Here is a 17,094-nt window from a genome sequence, read left to right as displayed (position 1 = left end):
GCATTTTGCCAGCTGCCAGGGGCAAGAACAGTGCCTGCCCAGGCTCTGTGAACAACATCTCAAGCCTCTGGGGGCAAGGTTGAGAGTCCTGTTGCTGCTGCTTCTGGGCCCACAGACTCTCCCAAATAGTCCTGCTTTTCTCTTCTCTATCCACTTTTCTGAGCAGAATGGGTGGCTGAAGGCAGGTATTGGTGGAGATTTGATCTCCAGGGGCCGGGAAGAGCATGGGGGTGCCTACCAGGGTAGCTGTCTTGTGCTTCACAAGAAAAGAGGTAGTGCGGGCACCATCACAGAGGAAAGCCCGGCTTGTGGTCCGTACCGTCATGGAATGACTTGTCTGGTCTTAGCCTCAGTTTGATTTCAAATGACCTAGACACAGCCCTCATGCCTCTTGGAGTTACTCTCTCCATCTGGGGTCTCTCTGGTTTGGTGATTTGGTCACCTGCCTGGGTGGGGAGAGGGGAAGTAACAACAGAAACAATTCACAGAACACCTTGTTAGTAAGCTGCAAAGCTCATCTGGTCACCAAGGATGACCTCAGAGAAACCAAATCAGCATCCTTTAGCCGAAGTTGATGGGAGAGGGGACCTGAAAGAAAAGGAGAATCCAAATGTCTTCTACAGGCCTTTAAGAGGAGCTGGCTAGCTCTGGACACACTGAACACAGCCAGCCCGGGCACCAAGCCAAGAGACCCTCTAACCAGATGACAAAAGAAGGAAACACGATGCTGCTTTGTCAAGGATCACAGGTTAGCAGGACCACCTCACAAGTGACAAGCCAATGAGAACATCTCCGCTCACCTCTGATAGAGTTGGAAACCCCTTAACTCAAATCCCCTATACCAGGAGAATGTGACCTCGCAGTAGGGCGATGAGATGGTTCATGTCTCTAAAGCAAAAAGGAAAGATGAGTTCTCCTGTGCCAAGGGAGATAGTAACTAGAGAAAGGTACTGCTACAGATGGCCTCCAGGCCCTTGGGACCTAGGGCCACACTGAGCTCTGGGGTTTGACAGGATGTTCTGCCAACGGCTAGGCTAGTCATTCCTGGGGCCTTGGATGGGTCAGTGAGCATCTAACGGATTAGAAAGTCTAACAGATTATCGGCTTGTGAACCTGAACAAATTCTCTAATGAAATGAATGACCCCAAGGCATTTAATTCTTGAACACATAAAAGGAAGTATATTAAAAAATTGGTCGAACTGTCCTGTTGATCATTTAAAAGGGATTTACAGGGTTGTTATAGATTACTCTTTTGGGATCATTCAGTTTAAAGCAAATGCCTAAACTGCTTTCTTCATTACACAGGATCTTCTCTTAAAATGGGTGCTTTAAAACAATTACATACAGATTAAAAATTCTCATTTCTTTGCTTAATTAAAATGTTAATACTCTCAGACGACACAGATCTGAAATGGTGAAACCAGCAATTCCCCCTCCCACCTTACAACAAATTAAATTGAGACAAAATTACAAACACATTTCACTACATGATTATTATTAATAAAAATCAGGTTTTTTTTTGTTTTTATAAAGTTGCCCGAAATGCAAGGGATGTGCATAGGTTTACAACTTAGTCATATAGCATTTTATTCTCATTCCCCTGGGTGCGCCCCATGAATGGAATGTACTTTGCTGTAGATTACAGATTGTTTTGTCCAACACAGACACACCGACAGCATAAACGCTCGCGACTGTCCACATGCATTAAGAGTCAAGACCCAACTTCAAATCTCTAAAAGGTTTACAGGGTGCTTCAAAGAGACAGTATCACATTATCTGGATGTTTACAGAAAGGACTTAAAAAAAATACTATCCTAAAAAAAAAAGAGAGAAAAAAGGCCTTTAAAAATTTATGACTGTTTGGTAATCACTAGACTGATTAATTCAAATAAATAAAGAAAAGAAAGGTATTCCAATCCATAAAATCAGACTCTAAAAAGAATGTAGTGTTCCACCCCCAGTCAAGGTCACAGAATCATTGTTTATTATTATTAAAATAGATTATAGAAAGCAGCATCTATTTTGTGCAGTTTTTAGGGGCCTTGGAAATAAAAAGCTATGATTTCCAAAAATATAACATTCCAAAGGATTGAGTAATACATACATTTAAAGATACATTTTATTAAAGTTTAGGAGAACTGATTAAAAAAGATACTGTCTCTTTAAATTAGTGTGTAATTGTTTTTTTTTCTCCTCCTATCTATTCGGACATGACAATAATTATAAATGTAGGTCACACTACAACTAGGTAGTCTCTAGGGACCACGACCTGCTGACACAAGGCCGATAACAAAGAGGCTTTTCCATGTATGAGGTGACTCCCAGTTAGGCATCAGATAGCTGGGGAGAGGCCTAATAGACCCAGGAGACGGGGACCCACTGCGGGGCTGTGCACACGAGCTCAACGGCGTCCTCCAGATGCCTGATTGTCTCATCAATTTCATTGTTGATAATTGTGAGATCGAAATAGTGTGCGTATGTTCTCTGTAAAATATCAGACTCCTTCTGCAGGCGCTGGAGCGATTCATCCTGAATGGGGAGGGCGGGTTGGAGGGCAGGGCGGGCATGGGAGAGGGGAGAAGCAGAGACAAGAGAAAAGTCAGCTGGATTCTTCCTGGGTGTGTGTTTCTGCTCCTTCCGCTGTCAGAAACAGTCAAGCCCTAAGCTGGAGGTGCCACATGGGTGCGGGGAGGGAGAGGGAGGGGACACGGGACCAAGTCTGATTTGTGACAGAGGATACATGGGCCTGGCCTGGGTCGGGGAACAGAACTGCTAGCACTCACTCACCATGCGCTCTAGGGGGCGCAACACCAAACTGGACAGATGGAGAAAACAAATGCTTCTCAGCTACGCAGAGCCCCCCCCCCCCCACCCCCACCCCCCAGGCTCAGCTGGGCCAGGCCCCTGGTCAGCACTGGAGGGAGCCCAAACAGCCTTTATTCTAATGGGGCCGGCCTGGCTGAGCTGCTGGCCCATTTGGTGGGAGGGCTGTGGTGGTGAGGTTCCAAAGCCCCTTCACCCCCTGTGGGGCTTCTTCAACTCTCCTCCTCCCCGCACCCATTCCCTCGCACAGCTGGGGCCCAGCTGCATTTGCACCAGGAAACCCCTGCCTCTCCTGACAAATTAAGTTGCATTATTTCCTTTTCTACTTAGACGATCAGTGTGTTCCAGGAATTCAATTACATATAATGGCCCCTGCTCAATAGCAATGGATGCCAGAGGCAAAAGCTCTTTGGATGTTATGAATAATGGATGAAATAAAGACATTTCCAAGCTACAATGGCAACTGACATCTGATGAATGTCCTAAAATTGGTCTGCATTAGAAATGGCCGGACAAATGTCACTGTTTATAAGACACCACAGCTTTTTTTTTCTGTCGGGGGCGGGGGTTGAGGGTAGGAATTGGGTCACTCCCAGGGGCTCTCAGAGCTTATGTCTGGCTCTGTACTCAGGGATCACTCCTGGTCATGTTGGGGAGACCATGTGAGGTGTCAGGGATGGAACCCAGGTCATTTGGGTACAAGGCAAGCACCTACCTGCTGTATGATCATTCCAACCTCTCATCACATCTCATATGGGGAAAAGAAAGAGAAGGAAATACAGCTCCTGAACTCTAGGGGTTGGGTGCAGCTAGGTGCTGACCCTTTACTTCCATAGCACTCAACAGATTTTGAGAACTCTTGCCAGGGTGAGCCCTCATGGTGGGGATGGGGGTTAGGGGTTCTCGGTTTGTTTCAAAGGTGTAACCGCAAGAAGGCAGTTATTTAGAGATAGGGACTTTTGAAGGCTCAGCAGAAAGTCACCTTCAAATCTAATCATGCTTAACTCTCAAGCAACACCAAGCTCCAATCTGAAACCCAAAAATGTTGTGAGTCAAATGACCATACCCTCAAATGCGGCAGATGAGCTACTGGTTTGAGTCTTAAAGCTACACAGGTATAACTAAATACCTGTTTATATGATTAGTATTTCTCTTCCCAGCTGGCAAATAAATTTGTGTGCCCGTCATTGCTGTGCCTGGCACTTGGCCTTGTGCCACGTCCACAGTAAGTGTTTAATAAATGTATAGCAAGGTCAAGCATTTGGCTTGAGCCATACTGGCAGGATTTAATGAATATTAAGTCTATAATCAAGAAACAGCATTTCTACTAAGAAATGGGGCTCCCAATGACCGAGAGAGCTCAATGGGAAAAAAGATGGGGTGCCTCTGGAGACATGGAGGCTATGGTGCCAGTGCTAGCTTACAGGGCCTTCTTTTCTGGGCCCATCTATTAAATATGTGAAAGGCCTTTCTTGATGAAAGTGAAATAATGACTATTAACTGATTTTGTCATGGCCCAACAGCGGGGATTTCTTCCATCTTCCTCAGGGTCCTATTTATCTGGTTCTCTTCTATAGAAATGTCTAAGCAAGACACTTTGGATCTTAGGTGCTAATCACTACAGTATTGCTAAGACTTCAGTTAATAATCACCTTCAAAGGTACCTATCAACACATTGTCTGCTCGCATTTAAGAAAGCATAGTCTTTTCACTGTGGCTTCACTTCACAAAAAAAAAACAGAACACGAAAACCCCATTTTAGGAAACATGTATTCTCCAGAGACAGGAGTGCTTTCAACAAGTTGGATAAGGAACAATTCCTACCATGTTTCTCTCTGGACCTGAGGAGAGCCTGCAGTACATGGTCCAGTGCTTCCAAAACCCATGAGCAGTGTTTCTGATTTGCTCAGGAAGCTGCGCTGATGAAAACATTTGGACAAATGTATGGCTAAGAGCATTACATTTTTTTGTCATTTTCTTTGCAGGCAAGTAAAGCTCCCTCTTAAGGATCTTGGAAGATTCCAACAGCTTGTCTGTGTGCTTGATTTGCATGTGAGCAGGGTTGAACTCAGTGAAAACAAAATGCCTTTATTCTAACAGCAAAAGCAAGGATTTGTGGGAACAGAATGTCTACACTCTAAATCTATGAAAAGAAACAAAACTCCATTTCACCACCTCCTAGCTGGTACTTACAGGCAATTTTCTGCACCAGTTTGGCCGCTATGGAAAATTAGTAAAAGGGGCAGGAAAACAGGCAAAAAACAAAACAAAACAAAGATGACAATTCAAAATATATGGCAACCAAAGGAAAAGAGCAAGGCACAATACGGGGTCTCAAACATGTCTGTGGATTAAATCACAGGGTGAAGGAGAATTCACAAAGGAATATGCCGTTTGCATGCGAAATGACAAAAATAATGGCTGAAAATAGGAGTAACATAGAAATACAGTATTTACTCTTTCCCAAAGGTACCAACTGACACTTGTAAGACTTGGTGTTACTGTCCTATTTAAGCCTGGGAACAGATATGAGGGCTCTTCCACTTGTAGGAGGAACAGTTTTCAGGATAACCTGATGTCATAGAAGGAAGGACTGACAGCTAATAAGCAACAGGCATTTACCAGACACCTTTCTACCTTCATAACTGCCCAGCCTCTATGGGTTGGTGCTGCCAGGTCTGTGGCAGCTGCTTATTTGGATGTGTCTGATGGGGGACAGTGCTCAGCTCTAGGTTTGGGAATCTCTGAGAACAGAAGAGAAATTCTCCTTCAGTTGTACTCCTGAGGAGGCCTAGGCAAACCTGGGTGGCTGGGCTCTGGCATAGGTCATGGTTTCCTTCCAGTTCTCTGAAAGGAAAGCAATTTTGGGTCTAGCTAGGATCCATGGATGCTGTGTCTTTGCAGAGGAATGGGATGGAGAATAGGGCCATCAGGCAGGTCTCTGGCCCAAAGGGTGAGGACGTTTACTCTTAAAGCAGACTTATTAGTTATCAGGGTATAGCCTGACTGTGCTCAAAAGGAAGGTTTGTGTTTGCCTAAGGAGAAATAGACCGTGTTCGGTTGCTTAATTCCTAATGCCAAAAAAGAGGGCCTCAAACCCTGGACATCTTGATGGTCAGCACCAAGAGCAGAGCTGAGCTTCCCTGAGTGGGACTTGGGTGTTTACCCACACAAATGGTTCCTTACAACAGGGCTGAGTTTATTGGGGAAGGAAGCGACAGAGTGATGCTCACCTCAGTTAATCCTGGAGTAATAGTTGGTGCGGCAATGAAAACAACAAAAGGAGCAAACTCTGCAGTCCTCAGGACCTTCAGTGCCTGTGTGAGAAATAAAGATGGAGACTTCAAGAAGAAACAAACTCATGAAGCATTGAAATGATGAAAATCACGGAACTGAAAAAGCCCTTAGTTCACTTATGTTGGCAAGGTATTATGAAATGGACTGGCTTTCATAAAAGAACTTCTAGGACTTCTTTCTTCCAAAGGACAGACAGTAGTCATTGACAGTAGCCATTGGTCAATAAAAGTTGACAAACTGGACATTTTCCCCCCCTCAAGGATCAATTTTTCCTCAGATAAGTTAACATTGATTTGGGGGTGAATGGTCATTGAAATGGTAGCCAAATTTTAAGTGAGAGGACTTGCACTTGGGGGCAGACTTAGCCAGCAAGCTGGTAATCGAGAGCCCACCTACCCAAGTTTCCCTTTTCCAATTTTTAATGTGGATCCCAAACCCTGTTCACTATAACTGTGAGGGCAGGCATGACACCCTGAGGACACTTGTGGGACTCACACAGCAGGAAGAGTAGGTTCAGGGCTGGAGGCAGGAGTCACTAAAGGAGCTGTATGGCTGTGGGTAATTCTGAAGCCACCAGAAGATGCAGTGCTCTGGAACAGGGACCACTGGGGTCCATTTCGGTTCTCTCTCCAGGTGGCAGAACCTTCAAATGGGGCAAGCCTCTGTCTCTCAGGATAGACTTAGAAACTGATGTGGGGAATGGAATGATAATACAGTGGGTAGGGTGTTTGCCTTGCATGTGGCCGACCCGGGTTCGATTCCCTCTATCCCATTTGGTCCTCGAGCACTGCCAGGAGTAATTCCTTAGTGAAAAGCCAGGAGTAAACCCTGAGCTAGGTGTGACCCAAAGAGCCAAAAAAAGAAAAAAAAAGAAACTGATGTGACACTTGGTTCTGGTAAGGCCATGGTACTACCAGGGGCGACAAACTGCACGGACAAAAACCCAACCTCTCCTGACAAGCGTCATAGGTGCCAGCCATATAATGAATGTGTGGGCATTAGGGCTTGCTGTCTTTGAGACCAGAATCAGCCACTGATGTTGTCAGCGCCCTCGTTAATTTTTCTAAATGGCCTTTCCATTTGCTTGCTTTGCCCTATTCCTATTCCTCCTCCCTCTTTGGTCCCTGTGAGAGAAAGGAAGCAATTAGACTGGTTGCTAGGCCGTCAGTTTGACTTTTCTCTTCCATGCTGAGTCCTGTGACTAGGCTTATCTTAACTGCAGATTGCATCCTGCTTTCCCTCTGCTCTGAACCCTTCCATTGCTTTCACTTGACCCTTGGAACAGAACAGACACTCCTTAGCCTAAATGTCAGCCTCGGGAGCTGGCCCATGCAGACCTCATTGATCCTTTTTGTTCCTGTTTCTCCAAGGACCCAATGGATGTCTCTCAGCTCCCTCATGGACCAGGCCTCGTGCGTTGTCTGACTGCCCCCTCTGCCTGCAACTTCCACTCCCCTGTTCCATAACGAGCTTTCAGAACTCAGAAGTAGTACTACAATCTCCGGAAGGTCCTTTGTTGACTAAGTTCACAGGGTGGGTCTCGCTGGAAATGCCTGGAGGTAAGGCTCTTTTAGGCCCAATGCAGACCCAGGCTTCAACAGTCTTTCTGAGGAAATGAAAATGGCAAAGCAGGGTATGAAATTTGCCCACCAACTCTCTTACTTTCCTTTTTCTTTTTGGTTTTTGTGCCATACCCAGTGATGTTCAGGACTTACTCCTGGAAGGTGTGCTCAAGGAATCATACCTGGTGGTGCTCAGGGGACCCTAGGGGGTACCCTGAATTTAACTTGAGTCAGTTGTGTGCAAGGCAAGCGTCCTACCTGCTGCACTATCACTTCAGCCTTTCTCTTGCTTTTTAAGGCTGGTTCAACTAGAAGGCCTTATGGCTTTCTTGGTGGAAGAAACTACCTGGGCCTCTGTGGTGATTCAGGCAGGGAAGTTGCAAACTGGATGAAAGTTGTGACTTTCTTGTTTGCTTTCAAGGTTCGCTTCCTCTTGGGCTATGTTTCTGAATGTTCCTTTCAGTGTCTCCTTGTGAGGGAAGGGGGCCTGCCTCTTGGCTTTGCTGGGAACAAAGCACTTTCCTTGTTAAGGTCACGGGCTCAGCTTTCCCCTGATGAAAAAGCGCTTTATGTTCCTAAGGGATCATTTTGGAAAGAGGTTAATTGGCAATTTCTTTGCCATTCCTCTTGTGACTGAAGACTGAAGCAATGAAGAAGCATCTTGGAAAAGACCAGATACAGCTCAATTGAGCTTAACAAGGATCTTTACTTAGAAATGTCCTTTTTGTCAATATTATCTTGGGCCTTTTTTTGGTGTCCTTCCTGTGTTTGTACATCAGGCAATGACAGGGTCATCAGAGACATGTGGCTTCCTCATCACCCCAACACCCACCCACAGCCAGATGCTGGGAAACTGATGGGGTGGGGGGGACTTCAAATGCCCCATTTCTATCACCACTCCCATCCATTAAAGCTACTCCTGGTGTCAGATGGAAGGCCACACGGTGCTGAATGGAACCCATAGATGAAGGTGAGAATGACACCCCAAGCATGAAATGGTCTTTTCTCTGCTCAGTGACCGCAGTCTGGTAAGCCACCAAAATTCTTGAACTATTTGAAGTTATAGCCTGGTATTTCAATTGATAACACCTGGAAACACACTCCTTAGAAAATAATCAGCTCTCTGCAGATAACGTTTTTCTGCACTACACACGCGTCCTTAGCCTTTATCCATAAAGACATGGAGGTCAATGTATGTAACTGCAGGAAACTGCAATAAAGATGGCTTGCCTCATACTGCCCAAGGCCTCTTATGCCTTAGGTACGTGGCTGAGGACTTTCAACACTTAACTCACAGGAAATCACTGGCTTACTTCTATTAGGTCAGAATTGTGATCCATAACATTCCCTTTTCTGTACTGGTTGCCAAGAATTTCTGAGCCAAATTGAATGTTTATTCCAGTCACTATGGCAGCCTCTGCAGTTAACATATTTACTTCCTCCTCTTTTGCAGGGCTTTGCTTTTCCATTTCTATCTGGCATGATTGCATTTTGAAAATTTATAAGATGTGCCAAATCCTAGCAAATATCTAGTCACCCTCAAAGCTTCAGCAGAAGCACCAAACATTTTCCGAGTGTTTCTTAAAGGTCTAAGCCCCCATACTTCCAATGGTCTCAAGTGGGTGCCACTTTTGGATGTGGGGTCAGCTTTCCTGAGATACAAGGTTACTTCAGGGACAGGACATGGAATTGTTTCACAGGAATTCCCCTCCATCAAGTTGTTAATAGGTGATTTTTGTTTGTTTGGGGGTCACCCCTGGTGATACTCAGGAGTTATTCCTAGTCTACACTTAGGGAACACTCTTGGTGGTGTTCAGGAGACCATATGGGATGCTGGTAATCCAACCTAGGTTAGCCGCGTGTGAGGCAAGCAGCCTACCTGCTGTACTATCTCTCCAGCTTCCACTAAACCTTCTTTCTGTCTCACTTAAGATGAGATACAAATTTGTGAAGATTTATAGGCAAATATGAGAGAGAGTAGGAGACAGTATCTCAATAGAACACTGAATTTAGGGGTAGAGACAGTTCAGGAGTTAAGGAATTTCATGTGACCAACCAAGTTCAATCCCTGGTACCACATGGACCCCTGAACACAGAATCACGAATAAGCCCCGAGCACTGCTTGGTCTGGCCAGATACCTAGATCCAAACAGGCTGGATTCAAACAGTAACATTAATGAAACATTTGAAGTTAATATTTTATTTCTTTGTGGAGATAAATGGATTTTTATGGCTCATCTCTCATCTCAAGTAATCATCCTCAAGGGATTAAAAACTTCTGGTTTTCAGACTAGAAAAGCATATTAAGGACAAGTATCTGAGTCCCTATGTAAAAAACTAAGGGCTAAGGAAGACAATGGGGACCACAGAAGACAGTCTTTGGAGCGCAACTGCAGCTCCTGCTTCAGAACACCGAATCCTACTAAGACTCTAGTTACATTTCCTTCTCTGGGCAAAAGCAAACACCTTTGGTTTCAGCCATCACTCAGTTTTTAACATAGAAAATGGAGAAAGCAGCATAAAATTAACATTTAAAACCAGCACGCTAAGTTTTGATTATACTACTGCGAGTCCAGCTCTAGGGATAGATTATTGTTGTTGTTGTTAAAGCCCTAGCTTCATTTTGATGATGAAGAATTCTATCACTTTTATTAGGTTTGTCTGCCTCAGAGTTTTCCAGAAATATGAAGACAACTCCAAAGACTGGGACCATATTAGTAGACACAAGATGAACCAGTGTCAGGATTCCCAGGGTGAACTCTTTTAGGATGGTGCAATGAAAGGAGGCTGGGGTTAACTGTGAAAAAACAAAATTCAGAACAAAACAAAAAGATTCAAATCAATATTGTTTGAATTTGGGCTTCACTTTCCACTGGCTGTAAAAGCCTTGGTCACAATCACAATCACATGAAGTCCTGTTTCTTCACTTGCAAGAGTTGATCCTGATATTTGTAAGTTCAGGGTTATAAGTACTAACGGGGAAAGGATTAGGTATGGAGCGCTGGTGTTTGGCAAAATACAGAGTGTTATAAGAATAGAATCTCTTAGGACTTTGAAAGAGTCCTAAGAGATTCTGATTCTTTTGGATCTTTTTCTTCTGCATGAATCTTGACCATGGTTCTCTAGGTTTAAACTTCCACCACAAAGTCTTATTATAGACTATTATTAGATAGGCTTTAACTGTTGATAGTCCATTAAAATGGCAAAAATATCACACGTGAACTGAATGAGTTGTGGCAAATAGTCATTTTTCAGGCCACATGTAGTAGAAATGGTTATGAGCAGTGTAGAAGTAATAATATTTTTAAAAGTCACAGATCAATGTTCCTGTCACAGATGGGGGGTGTTTGTTTGGATGTACACTGATAAATAAATGTGAACACTTACTGGCTCACCTTCTTACTTTGTATTATCTCCTGACACAATACTTAGCATGTAGTGAGAAGGTGCTCAACACAAGTTGGATGAATCAAACAGTCCGCGAGATAGAGTGGAAGTCTAACTGGCTTGGGGGGGAAAAGGAGGGAGAAAAGGCAGAAAATTGTGGGGGCCCTGGACCTCCTGACAGCAGGACGCAGGCCTGGCCCGAGCCTGAGAGAGTGAGCCAAAGGCAGAGAAGATGGAGGGCAAAGCCTCATGAGTGCAGCTCCCATTGGGACACTCAAGGCCCTCCCAGTGGGACAGTCTGTCCATGTGACAGCAGGTCTGGGCACCTGCGGCCCAGCAGCAGAGCCTGGGATCCTCGTGGACCAGCAGACTCAGGAGAGGAGCTGGGCCTGGCTCACCTTGACCTCAGACCACAGGTCTGAAGAAGCTCAAGCTCAGGGAGCAGGACCCAGGTGGTCTTCCCTCAGGTCTGGGATGGTCCTGAGCGATCCCAGTGCTGAGAGGTGGGGACACAAGAAGCAGGAGAGAAGAATGCAGTGAGCTCATCCAGCAGGGAGGGGAGCAGGAGGGTTGCCCAGCCTGGAGTGGGAGGCGCTCTGGTGCCCAGCGCCACAGGTCAAAAGGAACTACTGTGGAGGCCCTGAGGGGGCTGAGGGGCTCCCGCTCAGCTCAGCGGTGCAGAGCAATGCATGACGGGGAGAGGCTGAGGCCAGAGCGAGAGCCGGGTGCTAGGAGGGGAGGCGGCGGCAGCAGCAGCAATGGTGACGAGCGGTGGCAGCAGTGGCGGCGGCGGCGGCAGCAGGGAAGGCAGAAAGCCCTCCCGAGTGGCCCAAGGGAATGCGGGGGGCGGGGGTTCTGAGGAGCCCTGCAGCCAGCATACTGCTAGAGACATTACTACCAGCAGAAAACGACGTTCAGGTGAAGACCAGTGTGGAACCCAAGGAGAGGATGTCGAAGACCAGGACCAGGATTGAGACTTTGCCTCTAGCCACCCCTGGCCAGAAGATTTTTCCAATCCCTAGTGAGGAGGGATTCGTAGTTAAACAAAAAGCATTCTGTGTTACATATCACATAGTTAGTTCTCTATAGGGCCAACACAAGGCTAAGTTGCAACAGAGCCTTCTCCCTGTGGCCGCTCTCCTCCCCAAGCCCCCTCACCAGATCCTTGCGGCATGGGGGGAGGGAAGCAGGGGGTGGGGCAGGGGGTGTGAGTCTAATGATCCCATCGGGCACTGAGAGACAAATGGGAGAACTCACTGGCTGCGCCATCAGCATCTTGTCACTAAGCTATCAGGTGTCGGCTGCCACAGGCTCTGGTGACGCAGGCCCTGTCCTCCCTTTTGGCATAGCTAGCAGACAAGTGTCATGCAGTGGCCCCTAAACAGGGCGCTCTCCTGCCTGGGACGGCCTGGGAAGCCTCCTGACAACATGGAACCTGTCTGAGAGGCTCTGGCTGAGCCTTTCAGTAGGGGTACCCTAAGTCTGCTTATCTGCAGCCAAGAGCACCCAGGAACTAGTGCTCAGAGAGCTGCAAATCCCAATTCCTTCCCATGGGCTGGCAGGCCCAATGCCTGCTTGGCTTATCCTCAGGGATGCAACAGGAGCTGGTCAGCATTTCAGGGGTATAAGGCCTGTGGTTCTCTCCTTTTCCAGTGGAATCGCCACTATTGTTTCTAGCATAGGATTGACTTATCCTTAAATACATCATCTAGTCGCCTCTGCAGGGACCTCGTAGGCCTCCCCACATGCTCCAAAGCCAACCTACTTTTGGCTCCTTCGTGGGCAGTGGTCTCAGGGGAACAGTACTAAAGACTGGGGCCCACCCTGGTGTGCACCTGCTTCGCCCTCTGACAGCCAGGGCCCTAGTCATGCTTGCGCCCACAAACCTAGTGCTATTTCACACCCACGCCCCAGGATCAGCATTGCTCACTGGTGATTATAACTTAAGCTGTTGGCAGACTCTCTGAGGGTCCAGTGTGAGCTGTTGCAACCGAGTGCCAGAGTGGCGTCCTGCGGTCAGGTTCTGGCAGGATTTCTGGAAGGCCCAGACCCCTGGGCCTGAGTGATTAACATAACTTGTGCTTCGGAGAGAAAGAAACCTCCGAAGAGAATGATCTCTGCGTAACTCCACCAAGGGTACACTGCACTGAGCAGGCCCATTTGTCAGGCTGCATTCTAGACTGTTAGCTCAGGACGCCTTCAGACTTCTACTTTCCTGTAGTTGATGACATTATCTTGTGTCACCTCTCCCATGACATCCTGGAGGCCATCTTAGAGTTTGGAATCTGGGCTGGGCATGCAGGCATGAAGACAGGGCCTGGGGTGGCTGCGAGTTACCTGAGGCTCCACATCCAGAATCGCGATGAGCCCTTGCTCATGGATCTTCCGGATGGTCTCCAGTTTCGTCCCATACATCGCGTCCTCGTGGCTGCCATACTCCAAGTACTCATTATTAGAGATGTCCTGCATCATTTGGTCATGGGATACAAAGTAATAATTCTTTCCATTTTCTTCATCTTTCTTTGGAGGTCTGGTTGTATCTATAAAGTCACATAGCAAGAGACATTTAAAAGACTGAATTTAGGACCTTAGATTCTCAATGGATTTACCCGCGCCTAAGCTCTTCCTTAAAAGCTGTGGGATTTTTGCTTATTTGTTTGTTTGCAGGTCACGCCTGGTGGTACTCAGAGGCTATTCCTGGCAGAGGAGTCAATTACTCAGGAGTCAATTCTGGTGGTGCTGATGGATCATGAGGGAACCTGGGATTTGCACATGCAAAGCATGCACTCTGGCCATTGAGTCATCTTCCCAGCTCCCAAAACTATGTACTCTTTAGTATGCAGCTTATACCCTGCTTCTACTCTCCAAGTACCTTGGTAGAATTAAGTTCTAGAAATCATATTTATCAGAACGCTATAGCCAGTTAATTGTCTGATTTAGTGACTCTTTTACTGTTTACATGACATAGATCCCATTCATTCATGGATAAGACAATGAATGAGTGATTAACATAACTTAATGTTTATCTTACTGCAACTAGGGATTATTTTGGAAGTGGGGGTTGGGCCACACCTGGCTTGCTGAGGGTGTACATATGTACATAGTAGCATATCGAACCAATAGTCTTAGTTTTGAGCATTACTAACAGGACTAGAATTCTGCAGAACATACTGCAGAAAATGTTTTTCTAGACAAGCAAAGCATAATGGTTTAAATTGCTTATGGTTCAGTGCTCAGGTATCACTCCTGGTGATACTTAGGGGACCATATGTAGTGCCAGGGATTAAACTAGGGTCAGCTGCATGCAAGGCAAGTGCCTTAATCCCCTACTATTTCTCTGGTCCAAATACAGTTGGATTTTATGAAGGAAGAAAACTGAAATAAAGGAGAGTCAGTTATGCCTATTTTCATTTCAATAAATTCATATTAAATAAAACTAAAATTTCATGGTATATATACACAGTGGAATACTATGCAGCTGTAAAGAATGATGAAATTATATAATTTGCTGCACCTAGTTGTAACTGGAAGATACCATGTTGGGTGAAGTAGGCCAGAAGAAAGATACTTATCTGTGGTATATACAATAACTGGATGAGGCAATGTATTGCAGTAAATGAGGGGTGCCTAGATCACTCTTGACCCCAAAGTTTAGAGAGGTGAAGGACAGAGAAGGAAAGAAATCAAGGGGGAAGGAAGGAGAAAAGGAAGGGAAGTAATTTTCAAATAGAAATCAGGGTTTCTGTTATACTGGTGAATGGGAGAATATATGGCATAGCTATATATCCAAAGCACAGACTCAATAACACTGGAAACATGAGATCTAAGCTGTAGCCACCGGAACTTTGTAATGTGCCTATCAAGGTGACAAGTGTGGGGGTGGGAGTCTAGAGATGTAATCTGGGAACTTTGGTGGAATGAAGTTGACACTGGTGGTAGGATTGGTGTTGAAATATTATATACCTAAAACTCAACTAACAATAACTTTGTTAATCACAGTTCTTTAATTAAATAATTACGATAAAAAGAGAAAGAAAAAACCCTAAGATTTTGTTTTCTTTGTCTCACTAGTCACACTTCAAACTTCAAGGGTTCAATAGCCACATATGGCTAACAGCTACTCTAACGGACAGTGCAGGTCTTGAACATAGTCATTAGAGAAGGTTCTGTTGGTTAGTGCTGGTGTATAGCATCATGCAAAAGAATGATGGGATGAGCAAAAGTCACAGCACATGGGAAAATTCAAAGATCTTAGACGTGCTCATGATAGTTAGGGAAGACCTAAGCCACGAGATGGCAAACTAAGGCCAATGTTTCAAATATGGCCTACTGCTCATTTTTGGCCAGAAAAGTTTTATTAGAACACAGATCTACTCACTTGTTTATATATTGTCTATATCTGCTTTCACACTATAATGGCAGAGCTGAATAGTTGTGACAGAGACCATCTGGCCAAACCTCAAAGTATTTGCTATCAGTCCCTGTACATAACAGCATATCGGCCAATAGTCTTAGTTAGGCACATTACTAACAGGACTAGCATTCTGCAGAATATACTGCAGAAAATGTTTTTCTAGACAAGCTAAGCATAATGGTTTAAATTGCTCATTCCTATTTCTCTTTCTCCTTTGTTTCTCGCTCTTCCTTTCTTCTCTTTCTGTTCATTTTTACTCTTCCTTCTGTTCAATTTCCTTCTTCCCATCTTGCTTCTTCCTTACTTGAGGAAAGAGAGTTTTGTACTACTACTTTTCGGTGTGTATGAGACCAAGGAGAATTCCCATTCCCACCTAGACTCTTGGGACTGATACAAAAAATCCAGATAGCGTGTGGAGAGATGACTCAATGGGCTAGAGCACAGGCTTCCCACACGGACAGCATGGACATAATCCCCGGTACCATAAAGTGCTGCAAACACTGAGTCAGGAGTAGCTTCCTAGCACTGCCAAGTGTATCCCCCTCCCCACAAAGTCCCTAAATAAACAGACAAAAAGTGAGTATTTTAAAGCACAGCCCTTTCCCTGGGCATATGAAAAGCTAAAGAAATGTCAGAGTATGTTTACACTGTAGTATTTTTCAACACCTTGGTAGTTAAACATACATTACAAGAATCCAGGACCAAATATTTCACAAGTAAACATAACCCAGGTCAGCAATTGTATGGTTTTGCACCAGGCTAGATAGTCTTGCGGTGCTCCTGATTTGGACTCAGGAAGAATTTAGATAATATTTTGGGCTGTGGAGAGAGCTCAAAAGGCTGGACTGCAGTCTTTGCATGTAGGAGGTCTAGGTTTGATCTCCAGCACTACATGGTCCCCCATGCATCTCTCAGAAGAAATGCCAAGCACAGAGCAAGGTGTGTCACCCAAACAAGAACAGCAACAACAAAAGAGAGCAAATGTTCCCAAGTGTTTTACTAGAAAACTACAGTGGTGTCAACCTGAAATGACATGTGAAAAATTTCTTTTTTGTGAGTAAATCAGACAGGGTTCTGGGTGAGAGTGCTATTAGGAAGCCTTAGGACTCTCCAAATGTGACAACAATGGTGTTAGAAAGGCATGAAAAAGCCTGGCAGGAGAAAGGAAATCTTTATATTTTCTTCTGTTGCTCAAAAACTCATTGTTCTTCAGCTCTTCTCATATCAAACAAAATCCTAATCCTTGAAAGCTTTTGGTATTCAAGTGTGTAAACTTTGGAATAAAATCACCATAATAAAAAAGACAGCGGTAATATGGCCAACATCTATCTAACACTTCTGATGTCTTCAATGATCTCAAACTCGCTCTACCAACTTGGGATTATATCATTTTAAGGCTGAGGAGATGAAGAGAGCAAGAGATGAAGAATAGGAGACAATAAGTGGAATAAAAAATACTACAGGGTTGGAGAGCTAGTTAAGTGGATAGGGTGCTTGTCTTGCATGCGACCAACCCAGATTCAATTCCTGGCACCCCATAAAGTCTCTAGAGCACTGCAGGAGTGATTCCTGAGTACAGAACCTGTAGTAAGTCCTGAGCATTGTTGAGT

The 17,094-nt window shown here is 45.1% G+C and overlaps 1 protein-coding gene across 14 annotated transcripts in view; it reads right to left on the bottom strand.

Annotated features, from left to right (window-relative positions):
• CASK (calcium/calmodulin dependent serine protein kinase) overlaps window positions 1-17,094 on the bottom strand; it is a 998,363-nt gene that overhangs the window by 510,579 nt on the left and 470,690 nt on the right. For 13 of the 14 annotated variants that reach the window (XM_056131339.1, XM_056131340.1, XM_056131345.1 and 10 more), the window contains 3 exons: window positions 13,408-13,610; window positions 6,058-6,141; window positions 94-2,530 (listed from right to left, as the gene is read on the bottom strand). In XM_056131339.1, coding sequence (XP_055987314.1) covers window positions 2,354-2,530; window positions 6,058-6,141; window positions 13,408-13,610 — 464 coding nt within the window. In that variant the 3' untranslated portion in view covers window positions 94-2,353. Of the gene's footprint in view, window positions 1-93; window positions 2,531-6,057; window positions 6,142-13,407; window positions 13,611-17,094 lie in introns of those variants that run through there. The other variant, XR_008794862.1, reaches the window with a different exon arrangement.

The sequence above is a fragment of the Sorex fumeus genome, unplaced genomic scaffold, assembly GCF_029834395.1.
Source record: "Sorex fumeus unplaced genomic scaffold, SorFum_2.1 ptg000086l, whole genome shotgun sequence".
In the NCBI taxonomy this organism is placed as follows: Eukaryota; Metazoa; Chordata; class Mammalia; order Eulipotyphla; family Soricidae; genus Sorex; species Sorex fumeus.
The sequence above is the reverse complement of the archived record's forward strand: the minus strand, read 5'-3'. Positions and strand labels throughout refer to the sequence as shown.